Source organism: Ascaphus truei, chromosome 5 (assembly GCF_040206685.1).
Source record: "Ascaphus truei isolate aAscTru1 chromosome 5, aAscTru1.hap1, whole genome shotgun sequence".
Taxonomy (NCBI): Eukaryota; Metazoa; Chordata; class Amphibia; order Anura; family Ascaphidae; genus Ascaphus; species Ascaphus truei.
In genome coordinates, this window is record NC_134487.1 from 12,372,904 (window position 1) to 12,397,187 (window position 24,284).

Consider the following 24,284-nt stretch of genomic DNA (forward strand, 5'->3'; position numbering starts at 1 on the left):
CCTCTCTGCATGACAAGGGGCAATCCTACCACTGCTAATGTATGTGATATCACTGACCTCTCTGCATGACAAGGGGCAATCCTACCACTGCTAATGTATGTGATATCACTGACCTCTCTGCACGACAAGGGGCAATCCTACCACTGCTAATGTATGTGATATCACTGACCTCTCTGCATGACAAGGGGCAATCCTACCACTGCTAATGTATGTGATATCACTGACCTCTGCATGGCAAGGGGCAATCCTACCACTGCTAATGTATGTGATATCACTGACCTCTCTGCACGACAAGGGGCAATCCTACCACTGCTAATGTATGTGATATCACTGACCTCTGCATGGCAAGGGGCAATCCTACCACTGCTAATGTATGTGATATCACTGACCTCTCTGCACGACAAGGGGCAATCCTACCACTGCTAATGTATGTGATATCACTGACCTCTCTGCACGACAAGGGGCAATCCTACCACTGCTAATGTATGTGATATCACTGACCTCTCTGCATGACAAGGGGCAATCCTACCACTGCTAATGTATGTGATATCACTGACCTCTGCACGACAAGGGGCAATCCTACCACTGCTAATGTATGTGATATCACTGACCTCTCTGCATGACAAGGGGCAATCCTACCACTGCTAATGTATGTGATATCACTGACCTCTCTGCATGGCAAGGGGCAATCCTACCACTGCTAATGTATGTGATATCACTGACCTCTCTGCACGACAAGGGGCAATCCTACCACTGCTAATGTATGTGATATCACTGACCTCTCTGCATGGCAAGGGGCAATCCTACCACTGCTAATGTATGTGATATCACTGACCTCTCTGCATGGCAAGGGGCAATCCTACCACTGCTAATGTATGTGATATCACTGACCTCTCTGCACGACAAGGGGCAATCCTACCACTGCTAATGTATGTGATATCACTGACCTCTCTGCATGACAAGGGGCAATCCTACCACTGCTAATGTATGTGATATCACTGACCTCTCTGCATGACAAGGGGCAATCCTACCACTGCTAATGTATGTGATATCACTGACCTCTCTGCATGACAAGGGGCAATCCTACCACTGCTAATGTATGTGATATCACTGACCTCTCTGCATGACAAGGGGCAATCCTACCACTGCTAATGTATGTGATATCACTGACCTCTCTGCATGACAAGGGGCAATCCTACCACTGCTAATGTATGTGATATCACTGACCTCTCTGCGTGACAAGGGGCAATCCTACCACTGCTAATGTATGTGATATCACTGACCTCTCTGCACGACAAGGGGCAATCCTACCACTGCTAATGTATGTGATATCACTGACCTCTCTGCACGACAAGGGGCAATCCTACCACTGCTAATGTATGTGATATCACTGACCTCTGCATGACAAGGGGCAATCCTACCACTGCTAATGTATGTGATATCACTGACCTCTGCATGACAAGGGGCAATCCTACCACTGCTAATGTATGTGATATCACTGACCTCTGCATGACAAGGGGCAATCCTACCACTGCTAATGTATGTGATATCACTGACCTCTGCATGACAAGGGGCAATCCTACCACTGCTAATGTATGTGATATCACTGACCTCTCTGCATGACAAGGGGCAATCCTACCACTTCTAATGTATGTGATATCACTGACCTCTCTGCACGACAAGGGGCAATCCTACCACTGCTAATGTATGTGATATCACTGACCTCTCTGCATGACAAGGGGCAATCCTACCACTGCTAATGTATGTGATATCACTGACCTCTGCATGGCAAGGGGCAATCCTACCACTGCTAATGTATGTGATATCACTGACCTCTCTGCATGACAAGGGGCAATCCTACCACTGCTAATGTATGTGATATCACTGACCTCTCTGCACGACAAGGGGCAATCCTACCACTGCTAATGTATGTGATATCACTGACCTCTCTGCGTGACAAGGGGCAATCCTACCACTGCTAATGTATGTGATATCACTGACCTCTCTGCACGGCAAGGGGCAATCCTACCACTGCTAATGTATGTGATATCACTGACCTCTGCATGGCAAGGGGCAATCCTACCACTGCTAATGTATGTGATATCACTGACCTCTCTGCATGGCAAGGGGCAATCCTACCACTGCTAATGTATGTGATATCACTGACCTCTCTGCATGGCAAGGGGCAATCCTACCACTGCTAATGTATGTGATATCACTGACCTCTGCATGGCAAGGGGCAATCCTACCACTGCTAATGTATGTGATATCACTGACCTCTCTGCATGACAAGGGGCAATCCTACCACTGCTAATGTATGGGATATCACTGACCTCTCTGCATGACAAGGGGCAATCCTACCACTGCTAATGTATGTGATATCACTGACCTCTCTGCACGACAAGGGGCAATCCTACCACTGCTAATGTATGTGATATCACTGACCTCTGCATGGCAAGGGGCAATCCTACCACTGCTAATGTATGTGATATCACTGACCTCTCTGCATGACAAGGGGCAATCCTACTACTGCTAATGTATGTGATATCACTGACCTCTCTGCATGACAAGGGGCAATCCTACTACTGCTAATGTATGTGATATCACTGACCTCTCTGCACGGCAAGGGGCAATCCTACCACTGCTAATGTATGTGATATCACTGACCTCTCTGCATGACAAGGGGCAATCCTACCACTGCTAATGTATGTGATATCACTGACCTCTCTGCATGACAAGGGGCAATCCTACCACTGCTAATGTATGTGATATCACTGACCTCTCTGCATGACAAGGGGCAATCCTACCACTGCTAATGTATGTGATATCACTGACCTCTCTGCATGACAAGGGGCAATCCTACCACTGCTAATGTATGTGATATCACTGACCTCTCTGCATGACAAGGGGCAATCCTACCACTGCTAATGTATGTGATATCACTGACCTCTCTGCGTGACAAGGGGCAATCCTACCACTGCTAATGTATGTGATATCACTGACCTCTCTGCACGACAAGGGGCAATCCTACCACTGCTAATGTATGTGATATCACTGACCTCTGCACGGCAAGGGGCAATCCTACCACTGCTAATGTATGTGATATCACTGACCTCTCTGCATGGCAAGGGGCAATCCTACCACTGCTAATGTATGTGATATCACTGACCTCTGCACGACAAGGGACAATCCTACCACTGCTAATGTATGTGATATCACTGACCTCTGCACGGCAAGGGGCAATCCTACCACTGCTAATGTATGTGATATCACTGACCTCTCTGCATGACAAGGGGCAATCCTACCACTGCTAATGTATGTGATATCACTGACCTCTCTGCATGACAAGGGGCAATCCTACCACTGCTAATGTATGTGATATCACTGACCTCTCTGCATGACAAGGGGCAATCCTACCACTGCTAATGTATGTGATATCACTGACCTCTCTGCATGACAAGGGGCAATCCTACCACTGCTAATGTATGTGATATCACTGACCTCTCTGCATGACAAGGGGCAATCCTACCACTGCTAATGTATGTGATATCACTGACCTCTGCATGGCAAGGGGCAATCCTACCACTGCTAATGTATGTGATATCACTGACCTCTGCATGGCAAGGGGCAATCCTACCACTGCTAATGTATGTGATATCACTGACCTCTCTGCACGACAAGGGGCAATCCTACCACTGCTAATGTATGTGATATCACTGACCTCTGCATGGCAAGGGGCAATCCTACCACTGCTAATGTATGTGATATCACTGACCTCTGCATGGCAAGGGGCAATCCTACCACTGCTAATGTATGTGATATCACTGACCTCTGCACGACAAGGGGCAATCCTACCACTGCTAATGTATGTGATATCACTGACCTCTCTGCATGACAAGGGGCAATCCTACCACTGCTAATGTATGTGATATCACTGACCTCTCTGCATGACAAGGGGCAATCCTACCACTGCTAATGTATGTGATATCACTGACCTCTCTGCACGGCAAGGGGCAATCCTACCACTGCTAATGTATGTGATATCACTGACCTCTGCATGGCAAGGGGCAATCCTACCACTGCTAATGTATGTGATATCACTGACCTCTCTGCATGGCAAGGGGCAATCCTACCACTGCTAATGTATGTGATATCACTGACCTCTCTGCACGGCAAGGGGCAATCCTACCACTGCTAATGTATGTGATATCACTGACCTCTGCATGGCAAGGGGCAATCCTACCACTGCTAATGTATGTGATATCACTGACCTCTCTGCATGACAAGGGGCAATCCTACCACTGCTAATGTATGTGATATCACTGACCTCTGCACGACAAGGGGCAATCCTACCACTGCTAATGTATGTGATATCACTGACCTCTGCACGACAAGGGGCAATCCTACCACTGCTAATGTATGTGATATCACTGACCTCTCTGCATGACAAGGGGCAATCCTACCACTGCTAATGTATGTGATATCACTGACCTCTGCATGACAAGGGGCAATCCTACCACTGCTAATGTATGTGATATCACTGACCTCTCTGCACGGCAAGGGGCAATCCTACCACTGCTAATGTATGTGATATCACTGACCTCTCTGCATGGCAAGGGGCAATCCTACCACTGCTAATGTATGTGATATCACTGACCTCTCTGCATGGCAAGGGGCAATCCTACCACTGCTAATGTATGTGATATCACTGACCTCTCTGCATGACAAGGGGCAATCCTACCACTGCTAATGTATGTGATATCACTGACCTCTCTGCATGGCAAGGGGCAATCCTACCACTGCTAATGTATGTGATATCACTGACCTCTCTGCATGACAAGGGGCAATCCTACCACTGCTAATGTATGTGATATCACTGACCTCTCTGCGTGACAAGGGGCAATCCTACCACTGCTAATGTATGTGATATCACTGACCTCTCTGCATGGCAAGGGGCAATCCTACCACTGCTAATGTATGTGATATCACTGACCTCTGCACGACAAGGGGCAATCCTACCACTGCTAATGTATGTGATATCACTGACCTCTGCACGACAAGGGGCAATCCTACCACTGCTAATGTATGTGATATCACTGACCTCTGCACGACAAGGGGCAATCCTACCACTGCTAATGTATGTGATATCACTGACCTCTCTGCATGACAAGGGGCAATCCTACCACTGCTAATGTATGTGATATCACTGACCTCTCTGCATGACAAGGGGCAATCCTACCACTGCTAATGTATGTGATATCACTGACCTCTCTGCATGACAAGGGGCAATCCTACCACTGCTAATGTATGTGATATCACTGACCTCTCTGCACGACAAGGGGCAATCCTACCACTGCTAATGTATGTGATATCACTGACCTCTCTGCATGACAAGGGGCAATCCTACCACTGCTAATGTATGTGATATCACTGACCTCTCTGCACGACAAGGGGCAATCCTACCACTGCTAATGTATGTGATATCACTGACCTCTCTGCATGACAAGGGGCAATCCTACCACTGCTAATGTATGTGATATCACTGACCTCTCTGCATGACAAGGGGCAATCCTACCACTGCTAATGTATGTGATATCACTGACCTCTGCACGACAAGGGGCAATCCTACCACTGCTAATGTATGTGATATCACTGACCTCTGCATGGCAAGGGGCAATCCTACCACTGCTAATGTATGTGATATCACTGACCTCTGCACGACAAGGGGCAATCCTACCACTGCTAATGTATGTGATATCACTGACCTCTCTGCATGACAAGGGGCAATCCTACCACTGCTAATGTATGTGATATCACTGACCTCTCTGCATGACAAGGGGCAATCCTACCACTGCTAATGTATGTGATATCACTGACCTCTGCATGGCAAGGGGCAATCCTACCACTGCTAATGTATGTGATATCACTGACCTCTCTGCATGGCAAGGGGCAATCCTACCACTGCTAATGTATGTGATATCACTGACCTCTGCATGGCAAGGGGCAATCCTACCACTGCTAATGTATGTGATATCACTGACCTCTCTGCACGACAAGGGGCAATCCTACCACTGCTAATGTATGTGATATCACTGACCTCTCTGCACGGCAAGGGGCAATCCTACCACTGCTAATGTATGTGATATCACTGACCTCTGCATGGCAAGGGGCAATCCTACCACTGCTAATGTATGTGATATCACTGACCTCTGCATGGCAAGGGGCAATCCTACCACTGCTAATGTATGTGATATCACTGACCTCTGCACGACAAGGGGCAATCCTACCACTGCTAATGTATGTGATATCACTGACCTCTCTGCATGACAAGGGGCAATCCTACCACTGCTAATGTATGTGATATCACTGACCTCTGCACGACAAGGGGCAATCCTACCACTGCTAATGTATGTGATATCACTGACCTCTCTGCATGACAAGGGGCAATCCTACCACTGCTAATGTATGTGATATCACTGACCTCTGCACGGCAAGGGGCAATCCTACCACTGCTAATGTATGTGATATCACTGACCTCTCTGCATGACAAGGGGCAATCCTACCACTGCTAATGTATGTGATATCACTGACCTCTCTGCACGACAAGGGGCAATCCTACCACTGCTAATGTATGTGATATCACTGACCTCTCTGCATGGCAAGGGGCAATCCTACCACTGCTAATGTATGTGATATCACTGACCTCTCTGCACGACAAGGGGCAATCCTACCACTGCTAATGTATGTGATATCACTGACCTCTCTGCATGACAAGGGGCAATCCTACCACTGCTAATGTATGTGATATCACTGACCTCTCTGCATGACAAGGGGCAATCCTACCACTGCTAATGTATGTGATATCACTGACCTCTCTGCATGGCAAGGGGCAATCCTACCACTGCTAATGTATGTGATATCACTGACCTCTCTGCATGACAAGGGGCAATCCTACCACTGCTAATGTATGTGATATCACTGACCTCTCTGCACGACAAGGGGCAATCCTACCACTGCTAATGTATGTGATATCACTGACCTCTGCATGGCAAGGGGCAATCCTACCACTGCTAATGTATGTGATATCACTGACCTCTCTGCATGACAAGGGGCAATCCTACCACTGCTAATGTATGTGATATCACTGACCTCTCTGCATGACAAGGGGCAATCCTACCACTGCTAATGTATGTGATATCACTGACCTCTCTGCATGACAAGGGGCAATCCTACCACTGCTAATGTATGTGATATCACTGACCTCTCTGCATGACAAGGGGCAATCCTACCACTGCTAATGTATGTGATATCACTGACCTCTCTGCATGACAAGGGGCAATCCTACCACTGCTAATGTATGTGATATCACTGACCTCTCTGCGTGACAAGGGGCAATCCTACCACTGCTAATGTATGTGATATCACTGACCTCTGCATGGCAGGGGGCAATCCTACCACTGCTAATGTATGTGATATCACTGACCTCTCTGCATGGCAAGGGGCAATCCTACCACTGCTAATGTATGTGATATCACTGACCTCTCTGCACGACAAGGGGCAATCCTACCACTGCTAATGTATGTGATATCACTGACCTCTCTGCATGACAAGGGGCAATCCTACCACTGCTAATGTATGTGATATCACTGACCTCTCTGCATGAAAAGGGGCAATCCTACCACTGCTAATGTATGTGATATCACTGACCTCTCTGCATGGCAAGGGGCAATCCTACCACTGCTAATGTATGTGATATCACTGACCTCTGCATGACAAGGGGCAATCCTACCACTGCTAATGTATGTGATATCACTGACCTCTCTGCATGACAAGGGGCAATCCTACCACTGCTAATGTATGTGATATCACTGACCTCTCTGCACGGCAAGGGGCAATCCTACCACTGCTAATGTATGTGATATCACTGACCTCTCTGCATGACAAGGGGCAATCCTACCACTGCTAATGTATGTGATATCACTGACCTCTCTGCACGACAAGGGGCAATCCTACCACTGCTAATGTATGTGATATCACTGACCTCTCTGCATGACAAGGGGCAATCCTACCACTGCTAATGTATGTGATATCACTGACCTCTGCATGGCAAGGGGCAATCCTACCACTGCTAATGTATGTGATATCACTGACCTCTCTGCACGACAAGGGGCAATCCTACCACTGCTAATGTATGTGATATCACTGACCTCTCTGCACGGCAAGGGGCAATCCTACCACTGCTAATGTATGTGATATCACTGACCTCTGCATGGCAAGGGGCAATCCTACCACTGCTAATGTATGTGATATCACTGACCTCTGCATGGCAAGGGGCAATCCTACCACTGCTAATGTATGTGATATCACTGACCTCTGCATGACAAGGGGCAATCCTACCACTGCTAATGTATGTGATATCACTGACCTCTCTGCGTGACAAGGGGCAATCCTACCACTGCTAATGTATGTGATATCACTGACCTCTCTGCACGACAAGGGGCAATCCTACCACTGCTAATGTATGTGATATCACTGACCTCTCTGCGTGGCAAGGGGCAATCCTACCACTGCTAATGTATGTGATATCACTGACCTCTCTGCGTGACAAGGGGCAATCCTACCACTGCTAATGTATGTGATATCACTGACCTCTCTGCATGACAAGGGGCAATCCTACCACTGCTAATGTATGTGATATCACTGACCTCTCTGCACGACAAGGGGCAATCCTACCACTGCTAATGTATGTGATATCACTGACCTCTGCATGGCAAGGGGCAATCCTACCACTGCTAATGTATGTGATATCACTGACCTCTGCATGGCAGGGGGCAATCCTACCACTGCTAATGTATGTGATATCACTGACCTCTCTGCATGGCAAGGGGCAATCCTACCACTGCTAATGTATGTGATATCACTGACCTCTCTGCACGACAAGGGGCAATCCTACCACTGCTAATGTATGTGATATCACTGACCTCTCTGCATGACAAGGGGCAATCCTACCACTGCTAATGTATGTGATATCACTGACCTCTCTGCATGAAAAGGGGCAATCCTACCACTGCTAATGTATGTGATATCACTGACCTCTCTGCATGGCAAGGGGCAATCCTACCACTGCTAATGTATGTGATATCACTGACCTCTGCATGACAAGGGGCAATCCTACCACTGCTAATGTATGTGATATCACTGACCTCTCTGCATGACAAGGGGCAATCCTACCACTGCTAATGTATGTGATATCACTGACCTCTCTGCACGGCAAGGGGCAATCCTACCACTGCTAATGTATGTGATATCACTGACCTCTCTGCATGACAAGGGGCAATCCTACCACTGCTAATGTATGTGATATCACTGACCTCTCTGCACGACAAGGGGCAATCCTACCACTGCTAATGTATGTGATATCACTGACCTCTCTGCATGACAAGGGGCAATCCTACCACTGCTAATGTATGTGATATCACTGACCTCTGCATGGCAAGGGGCAATCCTACCACTGCTAATGTATGTGATATCACTGACCTCTCTGCACGACAAGGGGCAATCCTACCACTGCTAATGTATGTGATATCACTGACCTCTCTGCACGGCAAGGGGCAATCCTACCACTGCTAATGTATGTGATATCACTGACCTCTGCATGGCAAGGGGCAATCCTACCACTGCTAATGTATGTGATATCACTGACCTCTGCATGGCAAGGGGCAATCCTACCACTGCTAATGTATGTGATATCACTGACCTCTGCATGACAAGGGGCAATCCTACCACTGCTAATGTATGTGATATCACTGACCTCTCTGCGTGACAAGGGGCAATCCTACCACTGCTAATGTATGTGATATCACTGACCTCTCTGCACGACAAGGGGCAATCCTACCACTGCTAATGTATGTGATATCACTGACCTCTCTGCGTGGCAAGGGGCAATCCTACCACTGCTAATGTATGTGATATCACTGACCTCTCTGCGTGACAAGGGGCAATCCTACCACTGCTAATGTATGTGATATCACTGACCTCTCTGCATGACAAGGGGCAATCCTACCACTGCTAATGTATGTGATATCACTGACCTCTCTGCACGACAAGGGGCAATCCTACCACTGCTAATGTATGTGATATCACTGACCTCTGCATGGCAAGGGGCAATCCTACCACTGCTAATGTATGTGATATCACTGACCTCTCTGCACGACAAGGGGCAATCCTACCACTGCTAATGTATGTGATATCACCGACCTCTCTGCGTGACAAGGGGCAATCCTACCACTGCTAATGTATGTGATATCACTGACCTCTCTGCATGACAAGGGGCAATCCTACCACTGCTAATGTATGTGATATCACTGACCTCTCTGCATGACAAGGGGCAATCCTACCACTGCTAATGTATGTGATATCACTGACCTCTCTGCATGGCAAGGGGCAATCCTACTCAGCAGATGCAACAAAGCAATTTACAAATGCAACTGGATGTAACCACCAGTGAAAGGGTCACTGTTTTGTGCCCTATAAAATAATAATCAATGGGAACACTGTAAATATGGGGTTGTAATCCACAGTCCTAAAGCTCCCTCCCAACAGGTCAGGTTTTCACAAGAAACTCCCCCCCCCCCCCCCCACTCAGTCCTCAAGAGTAACTACCACGTCAGATTTCTGGGCAACGCATTCCTAAACAAGGTGTCTTAGTAATAGGGCTAGTGCAGGGTAATTGGTTAATTAAGTGTTAATTATAGACATCTTAAAAATCTGACAGTTGCTGTTGGGGACTTAATTTAGGGATCCTTCATCCAGTATATTGGGCTACCAGGAAAACACTAACAAAAATAGGGGGGGGGGGGAATTATATATATATATATATTCTAGATTTTAAATGTGTCCGGACTTTTATTACAACTGCACATCGCATTCTAATTCCTAACACTATTATTCAACTTACATCTCATTCTCTCTCACAAACTCCACAGAACTACTAACTAGTAGCACTAACTTATCTCTACCACTAACTCCAACACCTCTACTACTAACTAAATGTTTGTTTTTTGAACATGTCACTTATACTTAACCATTGAGTGTATCACGGCGGTTGCGCCTTTAAAAAGTTAGGTCCAGATTCACTAAGGGGAAAAAAGCTTTTGAACGCATCTGCTCCCATTCAAAGGATATTAGCACCATTAAGTGAATCTGGGCCTGGGTATGCAAGGATTGGTAGAGGAGATAAATAGTGATGGGCAGGGCCCTCATTACCTTTTGTATCCGTTTATGCTTGTTTGTCCTTATTTCTATGTACGTATAACTTTAATTATATATAGTGCCCACAGTGTACTCAGCGCTTTACAAAGATACAAAAGATACAATAAGCGCAGCAAAGTCAGACAATGGAAAGGAAATCCCTGCCCTGAAGAGCTTACAATCTAAGTGGTACGTTGGGAGACAGCAGGTGAGAGAGCAATATGTCATTCTGTTTATGAAATGTATATAGATCTGTTTCCCAATTGTACTGCGCTGAGGCATATGCTGGTGCTTTATAAAACAAACGATGGTAATACTGGCAATAATTATAATAAGGAGAATACATAACAATAGAGGTATAGCGGAATCCCACAGCGGACGTGTGACGCCAACATGTTCTTACTCACGGTTTCACCAAACAATAACCACGACAGCCGGCACGAGCCAGAACTCATTAAGAAAGTGGTAAAGGCGATACAGATAATGAATGGAATAAAGGAGACGGGGCTCCCCACGAGAAAGCCGAGATAAACAGATGGGGAGATAGGAAGTTTAGCAGCGCAGTCCTGGGACGCTCAGCGTCTTATCTCGCTCGTTGTGTTCTTGTAACTCGCTGATAAGCACCAAGTTTAATCAAATATGCTAATTATCGTCTATCGGGAAGGCACCGACTCTGCTAAACTGGCGTGTCAAAGGAAAGTAAACACATTGCAGGGTTTTATCTGGGTCTCTTCCTTGTTCCTTCTTTAATTTTTTTAAGGTGTAATCATTATTTGGACCAAGATGAACTAATGGCCTGGACATGTATAAAGAGGAAATCCAAGCAGCACTAAAAAAAACTTTTGTTGTTTTAATATACGTAGCCTTTGATTGCCTTTATTGAAAACTGATTACCCAAGCTGACGATCAATTGGATCTCCTGTGATCAATAAGCAAAAATCCTGATTCTCAGGGTTCACTAAATGGCTGCCTTTCAGTTTCAATCAAACCTTTATTCAGTGTAACTCAGCAGCTACAATGTTTCCTGATATTACTAAGGTATTATTACCTACTGTTACAGTTTGCAGCTCAAACTGCTTGGAATATTGGCAACAAATTATCCCAAACAGGAAAGTGTTACAAAGATCTTGCACTGCTGGGGAGGTGGGCTGAAACCTGCTATAGAAATCACAGGATGCTCATGACTCATAAAACCGTAATTGAGTTGAATTTTAAGACAAAAAAAAGGTGGTAAGTATTATTTAATACTACAGAACTGATTTATTTAAAACAGAAACACATGTAGGATATTGCATGGATTGCTCCTTCACAGACACAGCCCCATCCAGAACCAAACGAAACAAATAGCAGCGTCAGAGCCATTTAAATGGCGGTAAATTGCGTCTTTTTTAATGAAACTGGACATGTATTAGTATTTATTTGTAAACAATTTGTTTAAACTATTAATGTTTCTATGGTAACACACGCTGTAGTTTTTTTTTTAATGAGATTTACCCACTAGCTTTCATTCTGAATAGTTTTAGCATACATAGGTGGAGTTACACGGTCCCTCTTCTGCTTGTGGAATAATTATTAGTGTCTTTAGCCACACAGATATAGGGGAGGACAGTAAGCGTATCTGACAAAAGAGAGTTTCCCAGGACACACAGGAAAGGAACAGAGTAAAGAGAATCTTTCTGTCATTTTAACGGTGAGCGGAGTATCCGTTCCTTTATGCCTAGCGTCTCAGCGCTGCGCTGCGCTGCACCTTGCACACGTGCCCGCCCCTGACTGCTGAAGGAAAGGAAAACCTTCATTTACACGTTAATAATATTCCTTTTCCCCAAAACACCGCGGGAATTTAGCCTAAGTGGAACTGAACCTTTAAAGAGGCAATCCAAGCGGCACTTAAAAAAAAAAATATATATATATATATATATAATGTTTTTTGTTTTAAATATACACAGCCTTTGATTACCTTTATTGAAAACTAATTACCTAAGCTGCCGATTAATTCGTTCTCCTGTGGCCAATCAGCAAAGATCCTGCTTCTCAGGGTTTACTAAATGGCTGCCTTTCCGTTTCACTCAATCCTTCAGTCGGTGTAAGGCTGCGCTTATAGTGCTGTCGCCGTCGACAGCGACGCGACAGCGATGGTGATGTCACGCTGCGGTCGGTGGAAAAATCAAATTGACTTGACTTCCAGCGATCGCGACTAAGCCGTCGCTCCGTCGCGTCACTTCTACTATAAGCGCACGCGACGGCGGCAATACATTTGTTTTGTCGCAAGGCCGTGTCGCCGGCACTATAAGGGCAGCCTAAGACCCAGGCCATGGTTAGTGCTTGCTTGCTTAAGCGTGCTCTCGCTTGCTGATGCTTGCCACTGAGCCCCTACAGCCGCAATTAAAGCGGCTTTTGTAGGGCTCGCGCATGCTTTCCGTTGCTTGCTGAGGCGCGCTTGAACAGAGCCGACAGTGAAATTTTAAATTCACGCGCTGACTCCGCTCACGTGACGCCTCAGCATCCAATAAAAGGACGAGCAGGGAAATGTGAACGAGGTACTTATTGTCTGGCGCCAGCGGGTGTGTGTGTGTTGATGTGCCCCCTTCTGCCCGATCCCTGTGGCTGTCAGCCTGCGGGAGATGGAGGGGGCTTGCGCCGCTGGGGGGGGGGGGGAGCGGGTGATGTGTCCCCCTTCTGCCCCGATCCTTGTGGCTGCCTCCCTGCCCGCGCGGGAGATGGAGAGGGGTTGCGCGCCCGGGGGGGGGGGGGGAGGAAGGGGTTGTGTCCCGGAGCAGTGGTGGCAGCAAGGTGGTGTGTGTGTGTGTGATTATATATATATATATGTGTGTGTGTCTGTGTGTGTGCATGTGTGTGTGTGTGTGCGTGTGTGTGCATGTGCGTGTGTATGTGTATGTGTATGTGTCTGTGTGGTGTGTATGTGTGTGTGGTTTGTGTGTGTGTGCGCGTGCGTGTGTGTGTGCGAATATATTTATCAAAGTTGCACAATGTTAATAAATAATTTATTCTCACAACATGTCTTTTTTTTTAATTTTTAAAATATTATATAATATACACACACACACACACACATATACACACACACAGGTTCCCCAGTGACACACAAACACACAGACCACTTCAAAGTGACACACACACACACTGACGGCTACCAAGTGACACACACACAGTGATACCCGCCCCCCAAGCGCGCTTGCTGTCTCCTCTGCCAGGACAGCAAAAAGCTCCTGGTAGAGCGAGCGGCAGCAAGCAAGAGCGAGCAGCAGCACCTAAGCGCTTACTATGTCCGAGGCCTTAGTCAGCAGCTACAATCTATTCTTATATTACTAATGTAACGTTGCCTATTGTTACAGTTTGCAACTCAAACTGTTGGGAATATTGGCAACAAATTATCACAAGCAGGAAAGTGTTACAAAGATCTTGCACTGCTGGGGAGGTGGGCTAAAAGCTGCTATAGGAATCACAGGATGCTCACTATATTAACACTCATTAAAAATTGCGTTAAGCATTGAATAAAAAGAATATTATCTAATACTACAGAGGTGATTTATTAAAAAATGTTAGATATTGTATGAATTGCTCCTTTAAAAGCTTTTCTTTCAAACCACTCAAGGGGTTGAGAGATTTGGTTACATTAAAACTCGTTAGGACCATCACACTTAAGTTGATGTAGGGTCAATGGGTAACAGACAAGGTGACGGACAGATGCAAGACCCTTTAAATGGATACTCAGCAAGCTCTGCAGTGCGGGCCAAGTGTTCCACAGCTAAATTGCTTCACTCTGTCATCATTTGACACCAGGAACAGCACAATTAAAGCCAAACTGATTATGTAAAGAGAAACAGTTGCTATGGATCGGGCTGCTGGACGACAAGTTGTCCCCTTCGTGGTCCGAGAGGAAAGCAGCAAAAGGGACTTGCAAGGGAATGGTGTGGAAGACTAAATACATGGCTTCCTCCTCAGTGTTTAACGGGAGAATCCCACATGGCACGCAAAAAAAATAACAGAATCACAGCTCTACGTCCACACACTCCCACTAAGGGCAGGTTTCCAATGGCCGCTGCGGCGCGAGCGTATGCTGCCAGGGAGGACAAGAATTTTGTCTTCCCGGGCAGCCAATGGAAGGGAAGATATGACCCGTCACGGCCGCTCCCCACACATTCATGGCCACGCCCCCCACGCATCCCATCGGTTCCCTACAGATTGCCGATCGCGGCTTTTATCTGTGCACATGGCGCAAGGTCGCCAGGCGCGTGTGCAGCAGTAAATACTGGGGCCGTAGCCTTACTTTCCCCCCAACACCAACTCCCTCACACATTACCTGCTCTCACAGCTCTACCTCCGCACACTCCCACTTACTGCTTCCCCAACACCAACTCCCTCACACATTACCTGCTCTCACAGCTCTACCTCCGCACACTCCCACTTACTGCTTCCCCAACTCCCCCACACATTACCTGCTCTCACAGCTCTACCTCCACACACTCCCACTTACTGCTTCCCCAACTCCCTGACACATTACCTGCTCTCACAGCTCTACCTCCGCACACTCCCACTTACTGCTTCCCCAACTCACTGACACATTACCTGCTCTCACAGCTCTACCTCCGCACACTCCCACTTACTGCTTCCCCAACTCCCCCACACATTACCTGCTCTCACAGCTCTACCTCCACACACTCCCAATTACTGCTTCCCCAACTCCCTCACACATTACCTGCTCTCACAGCTCTACCTCCGCACACTCCCACTTACTGCTTCCCCAACTCACTGACACATTACCTGCTCTCACAGCTCTACCTCCGCACACTCCCACTTACTGCTTCCCCAACTCCCCCACACATTACCTGCTCTCACAGCTCTACCTCCACACACTCCCAATTACTGCTTCCCCAACTCCCTCACACATTACCTGCTCTCACAGCTCTACCTCCGCACACTCTCACTTACTGCTTCCCCAACTCCCTCACACATTACCTGCTCTCACAGCTCTACCTCCGCACACTCCCACTTACTGCTTCCCCAACACCAACTCCCTCACACATTACCTGCTCTCACAGCTCTACCTCCGCACACTCCCACTTACTGCTTCCCCAACTCCCTCACACATTACCTGCTCTCACAGCTCTACCTCCGCACACTCCCACTTACTGCTTCCCCAACACCAACTCCCTCACACATTACCTGCTCTGACAGCTCTACCTCCGCACACTCCCACTTACTGCTTCCCCAACACCAACTCCCTCACACATTACCTGCTCTCACAGCTCTACCTCCGCACACTCCCACTAACTGCTTCCCCAACTCCCTCACACATTACCTGCTCTCACAGCTCTACCTCCGCACACTCCCACTTACTGCTTCCCCAACTCCCTCACACATTACCTGCTCTCATAGCTCTACCTCCGCACACTCCCACTTACTGCTTCCCCAACACCAACTCCATCACACATTACCTGCTCTCACAGCTCTACCTCCGCACACTCCCACTTACTGCTTCCCCAACACCAACTCCCTCACACATTACCTGCTCTCACAGTGCTACCTCCGCACACTCCCACTTACTGCTTCCCCCCAACACCAACTCCCTCACACATTACCTGCTCTCTCAGCTCTACCTCCTCACACTCCCACTTACTGCTTCCCCAACACCAACACCCTCACACATTACCTGCTCACAGCTTTACCTCAGCACACTCCCACTTACTGCTTCCCCAACTCCCTCACACATTACCTGCTCTCACAGCTCTACCTCCGCACACTCCCACTTACTGCTTCCCCAACTCCCCCACACATTACCTGCTCTCACAGCTCTACCTCTGCACACTCCCACTTACTGCTTCCCCAACACCAACTCCCTCACACATTACCTGCTCTCACAGCTCTACCTCCGCACACTCCCACTTACTGCTTCCCCAACTCCCTCACATGTTACCTGCTCTCACAGCTCTACCTCTGCACACTCCCACTTACTGCTTCCCCAACTCCCTCACACATTACCTGCTCGCTCAGCTCTACCTCTGCACACTCCCACTTACTGCTTCCCCAACACCAACTCCCTCACACATTACCTGCTCTCACAGCTCTACCTCCGCACACTCCCACTTACTGCTTCCCCAACACCAACTCCCTCACACATTACCTGCTCTCACAGCTCTACCTCCGCACACTCCCACTTACTGCTTCCCCAACACCAACTCCCTCACACATTACCTGCTCTCACAGCTCTACCTCCGCACACTCCCACTTACTGCTTCCCCAACACCAACTCCCTCACACAGAGCGTGGGGGAATTCTGCTCAGACACGGGAGTGCACCAGAACTCGGAAGAGAGCCTGACAGGCAAGGGGGAGCCTCCGCTGCCAAACACTGCTTCCTGCACTTACAGGTATAGTCAGCCTGGCTAATGCCAGGAGCAGGTTGATGAGGAAGTCCCTGGCCCAATTGTTCTTGGACACTGGGTGCCCCAAAATAATAAGGTGCGGGGAGAAATGCCTTCCTTGACTTAGTAGTAAGACAAGTTGTACTGAGGCACAGGCTGAAAATTGTTGGTAGGTTCTTCAATGTATATATGTATATCTTTATTTATATAGCGCAATTAATGTACATAGCACTTCACAGCAGTAATACACGTGACAATCATATAAATATCAAATAATACAAATAACCCATAATGGGAAGAAGCGCTTCAGGCATAAAAGCGACATTTAGGAAAAGGAGTCCCTGCCCTGAAGAGCTTACAATCTCATTGATAGGGCACTCGTTAAAGTTTAATGGCTGTTAACAAGGCTAACGGAAAACACTTTAGGTAATCCCCCACTTCACATGCTTAGTTGAATATTCCTATACAAAACCTTATTATGTGTGGCCGAAGCGCCATTTGCACAATATTCACGTATTCCCGGCGGCTGCAGGTAAGCAGAGTGACTCCTTTGCAGCTCTGCACATACAGCACTGTGGCTACATCTGCAGCCTGCACTCCCCTCCCTGGTGTGCATTTGCTTAATCAATTCCTTTTGTTAGAACGCAAATCAGCTCCAGGTTTGTAAAGAGAAATAAAAGAGTGGACTCCAGCCAAGTATATGAACAAAGAACAGCACTTTCCTATGCACAGGAGGGAGCGATCAGCCACAATTGCAATATGGAACACCAGCAGGCTACCTCCTCCTGTATTAAAGGTGTGGCAGAGAGGTCATTTTTACTGCCAGGTGAAGCAGATTCGAATCGCTTGTGACCTTGGGAAAGTCCTTGTATATCCTTGTGCCTCCGGCATGAACATTAGATTGCAAGCTCTATGCGGCAGGGTAATTTGCATGAAAAACTCGATGTAAACACCGAGTCAACACAATGACACAATATCAATATCGACACAATATCTACATCATATGGATGTTGATGATGCTTCTTACTTAACCTCTTTTGAGAAAATCTCTGAGTAGACGAGGCTGCTGTAAAAATACAGCTTTAAAGGAGAATGCAGGGGCACTGGATCGGAACCACTTTACAATATCTATATATTCCCACTTATTCAATACCGCCCCCCCTGTTTAATATGCTGTAAGGTTGTGTTTCTGGTGCAGAAGTATATTCAAATGGATAAAGCTAAACACGTGTCCAGCATATGGAAAGGTGGCTTCACGGCATGGATTGGTTGTCAGTTACCAAACTGGCAACATTATTCAGATGTAAATGCACAATAATACAGTGAGGTGGTATACACACTCTACACAGGGATAACAACGGAACCAGTCACAATTTCCAGCCCTATTTGTTCTATGAGTTCGAAGGGATTACATCTTTAAATGATTTCCCGATTACGATTTTCCCGGTTGCGCGATTTCAATGATCTGTAGAAAATGAATGTGAAATAGTTTGATCTGATTTCTCCCGTAGAATAATACAGTAAAACATGGAAGGTGCTATATGGGAGTACCTTGCCCTGAAGGACCTATATTAGGTCCATGGCGAGCGCGGGCGGCCGAGATCAAAATGCCGTGCCTCTATGAGGCAGGCCACAGAGCGTGCGACCGCGCGATGCAGAGCTCCGACACGCGTGGTTTACCAGAAGACAAATAAATTTGTATCTGTCGCGTGACGGATGGGTCGCGTGAGCGGTTTGCCCAATGAGGGCGAACCAGCTCCGTGATGTCACGGCCACGCCCCCCGACATGCCTTCCCAAAGGCCACAAATCTCTCCAGCTATAGGCGAGCGTGACGCCCCGCACACACGCGCGAGCTCACCTCTGACGCGGACTTAGCATTGCCTGCTCCGAAAACTCAGCCTCTTACGCCCCAGTTTGAAGTTGTGAAAAAATTTCATTTTTCACATTTACAACAAAAAAAAAATGTGATTTCTTAATCTGCCTGATTTTCACAGCAATGAATTAGAGAAAATTCTCCTTTACAACCCACTCTTCAAGAATGAATAAGTACAGGTCCAACAGGAACATAACCAAAGAGGAAATGTGCATGCATTCTGTTGGCGGATAAACTGGACGTTACGGATTTGCTAACACTAAGTCTAAACTATTTGCCATTCAATGCATACTTTGGGTGCAGAGAAATGATTCACATTTATAGAGCATTAAAGTAAATGCAACCTTGCTGTTGTGGTTCCCAGCAGCCGGTTTATATCGCATGCTGTGCGTCCACATCTCTTATCGTGTATGACAAGTGGTCCATTATCCACACATCATCTCTGAACCTTGAAATGTTAATGTATTTTCCTCTGCAGTACCAACAAATGAGCGACATAATTCCCTCTTAATGGACCCAATAATAAGAAGTAAGTGCCGTATACCCTGAATATGAGCTAGGAAGTTAAAAGTTACGCACCTAGAACAGTGGATGGGATCAAGTGGTCAAGTCTATTGACCACATACTGTTGCAGAAGATGTATGGGACTTTTGTCAGCTAAGTAGTGTAACGAAGACAAAAATCCCATTAATGTGTCGTGTAAGGATTTGCAGGTCTACCTAAAAACCTACATACCCTCCTTCATGTGCTGCTCCACATGGAAATGTTTGTGTGGATAAATAGAAGGCAATGCTGCACAAGGGATCATTTCTATTAACCAATATCAGGGCTTAAACTGGTATGACCTTGGTGAAACGGAGTGTCAGTCCGATATCAGTGCAGAAGTTTAGTGTGCACCCACGAGAAAACCTGAGCTCCTCGCTCGGGCTGCAGAGCCATCAAAGTCTAGGGAGCCAGCTCGGTAAGATTTAGCATTGTGGACAGTGATATTTAAATGAAACGCTTGTGGACATGTTAAATGTCCTTTGTCTTTTCTATAGATTACTCCATTATAACAGAACTCAGCAATTCTGGTCTTTGCACACAAAAAGAAACGTTTATTTTGAAGATAACTACTCACATACAAAAATAGTACAAAATGGCGCTGACGTCCAAATAAGTAAGGATATTGTCAAAGATGGTTGCATAGTTTTCTTTTAAAGTGGAATCCTTCTGCTGATCTTGGTATCGTGATGTTAAACCCGGATCCTCATGTCTCCTGGTCTTAACTCGTCTCTCTCTCAGCTAAAACTGCTGGATATTTAGCCAGACAAAGTTACCCAGTCAGGCATCTTAACTTTATATTATGTTCTAACATGGTATTTACATGTTGTTCCATCTTAACACTGATGCCATACAATATCTCCTTATGTACATATAAGGAACTCAAATGGTTTCATCGGCTATACCTCCGGCTGTTGATTGTAACTCAAACTGGTTGTTAGAATGCATTAGCCACACCTCTTTTACTTAAAATACTTCACTTGTAATGGAATCTACAGAAGATTTGACAATATGTACCCAAGAAGATCTTCAGAACTTATTCTAGTGTTAAAATAAATTAAACCTATCTTCTTTTCTTTGTAAGATATCCCCTCAACAATTGTCCTGTAATGATCATTCGAATCATGATTTTTGAGGTTAAAACGATTTCTTACAGGACTTATGTATATTGAGTCAATAATGCTATAGATGAGTGAGCGTCTTCCAAAGAGTCCAACTCCTAATGTACCCGATGAAGAACCCCCAGAGTTTAGAAAGCTTGTAACATATCAACTAGTTGTTGGTCTGAAGGACCATGAGAGGTTTGAGAGCTTGTAACATATCAACTACGTGTTGGTCCAATAAAAGGTATCAGACCACCTACTCCCTCCTTTGTTATTTTACTACAACTCCAGATGAGTAAAGACTTGAGGAACCTGAGCTTGTAGTACATACATACACGTGTTCATGTTTCTGCAGATACATTTTGAAGACCTCACATTCTTCAATGAACATGGAGCTCTTCAGTAACTTGAGACTTGCATCCAAGAAAACATATACATAAATGTTCTTAATAAAGTCACTACCACAACCTGAGAAGAATCATCCAGGTTTCACTCAGATTTGACAATGGGACTAAAAACGTGCCACTGAACGTTTTTCATTACTGCCAGTCTATATGCTCCAAAGCAGGGTTGTGTTTATTGAACAAAAGCTAAAGAGAAACTGTGTAGAAAAAACCTCCTCTTTCATCCTTTCTTATTTATGAAATGTGAGGAATACCCATCATGACAGGAAGTAGCTCATTAGACAGCAGGTCTCTTCCTTATTACTGTCTTCATGCCGATTTGCACCAAAACTAGGTCAAGTAAAAATCACAGCCATCCAATGCTGCGGTATACAACACGCCATTCATGTGAAAACTCATTTATACATCGTCATTTGGGCACGTCAACCAATCTCTTGTTCCAATGCTCTTCTGCTGAAATGACATGCTGCTTCTATAAAACATATACACATTGAAGTTTTCTATTTTCTCGTGACTACCGCTAACCACATTAGTGCTGGAGGAGTCAGAATATGCATTGCTGACTCTTCTATAATGAAAAAGGGAAACTAACCTTGCATTGTGATGTGAAGCCTATGCTACCATTATTTATTCTGTAATTACCGTTCCCAACCTAACAACATATTCTGAATTCACCAAGGCTAACAATGTTTCAGGCGCTTGACAAATGTTGACTATATCAAGACACCATAAACAAATACTTTGCAGTTGGGATTTAAAGAGGAGTTGGAATTTGTAACCCAACATAGAACATTAGTCAGTGTCAAGTGAGCGAAAAGATCTGAAACTCTGTCTGTGTAAAGAGGTAAATTCCAATCTAGTCTTTGAGTTGCAAATCCCAGAGCTCATAAAGTCTCAAAGTCACAAAGTGTGGCATACAGTTTACAGCAGAACATGTCAGAAAATCCCCATCCTTTTTTCTACGAGTATCATCTTTTTACTGCCAATGAACATGGAATATCTTATTACCCATGAAGAGGGATGATGAATTCTGCGTAACACTGTATAAATTAGATCATGTTTCATGGTGTCTTGTGATTGCTATGAAAAGCTACATGTTACACTCTATACGCTTGAACCGCAGACCATTATCTCATTTTGAGGCACTTAATGCCAAGCCACCAAGCCCCAGAATATACACCACAGATCCTACCTTTTTCAGCTTGCCACTCTTCGTCCCGACAAATGCCAGTGAATGGTTCTTGTAGACATAGGCAATAACAGAGGTCATTCTATCCCGGTCTTCTGTAAAGATGGGGAACCCTCGTACCATCTCAGATACTCCCAATGGGGCGTTCATGTCCAGACCGCAGAAATCGTCAGCAATGGTTATAAGCTGTGGAAAAATACGTAGCAAAGCAGTATGTTAGATAATCGGGTTAAGACACCAGCACCTTGTGACCTTGGGTTCTAGGCCTTGGGAACCAAAAGGTATATTGTACTCTCATTAGGACACATCTATCTTTTATCTACACATTTTAATTACAACACTGCCTACATCTTCCGAGCTATATAAAGGGTACGCACATCGTGTGTGATGCACATCGGTGGGATGTCTCATTTGGGGCTACCTCTCGGCCGCAGAAGTAGACAGCAGGACATTGTATACATGTTTCAATGTAAAGTGTATCGGTCAGGTTTGTTTTCTTGAATGTAATATTTGTAAATTGGTGCTTTTTCTGGTATTAGTAAAATGATTATTACTGTACAGTATATTTATGTTAATATCATGGCCCATATTCACATATTTACATTGCTACAGCACGCTTGTAAGACAACCTTCCAGCACGTCTTAGAATATATGGACCCTCATTGATCAATCAAGTCAATGGGATTTTTAAGGTGTCTTCCAGCATGGATGGTGTCTGAAGTGTGTGTATGTGTATATATGTGTATATATGTGTGTATATGTGTGTGCATATATATATATATATATATATATATATATATATATATATTATATATAATCCAATGCACAGCCGGCACACCATTTGCAAGTAAATACGTTTTGGTGCTTATCCCATAAAGCAATAACAGACCATACGATACCAGTTGCAAGATGACATCAAGGGACAGCACACAGGTAAGTAGATCATACATTTTTCTATATTTGATAGAAGATACAAAAACGACGTTTCGGTCCCCCCTTGAGAAAGGTCCCACTGGGGGACCGAAACGTCGTTTTTTGTGTCTGCTATCAAATATAGAAAATGTATGATCTACTTACCTGCGTGCTGTCCCTTGATGTCGTCTTGCAACCGGTATCGTATGGTATGTATATATATATGTATGTATGTATAGAAAAAGAGAGAGAGCGCACGCCCCATAGCATAATACTGCGTAATTTATTATAAAAATAATTTAAGCAGTATTATGCTATGGGGCGTGCGCTCTCTCTCTTTTTCTGTTCATAGATATCCGTGGAGGTGGTTTATCCCTTGTGAGAGCAGCAGAAGACCCTGTGCACATATCCTATATCTCCCATTATGGACTGAATATTGAAGGACTGGTTGGATTTTTTATTACAACTTTACACTTATTTTGCATCAAAAAAATTTCTCTTTTCACTTTTTTAGCACTTTTTGCACACTTTTTATATTTTTATTTTTATTTTTCATTTTTTATTCACATTGATGTATTATTCTATGATGTTGTTTTGAGTATATCTGTATATTTAGTTTAGTATTCA

The 24,284-nt window shown here is 45.5% G+C and overlaps 1 protein-coding gene across 1 annotated transcript in view; it reads right to left on the reverse strand.

Moving 5' to 3' along the window:
* The window catches only part of PLXNA4 (plexin A4), a 796,616-nt gene that overhangs the window by 654,867 nt on the left and 117,465 nt on the right, over nt 1–24,284 (reverse strand). Inside the window, exon 3 of the mRNA XM_075599345.1 lies at nt 22,749–22,931. Coding sequence (XP_075455460.1) covers nt 22,749–22,931 — 183 coding nt within the window. The remainder of the gene's footprint in view (nt 1–22,748; nt 22,932–24,284) is intronic.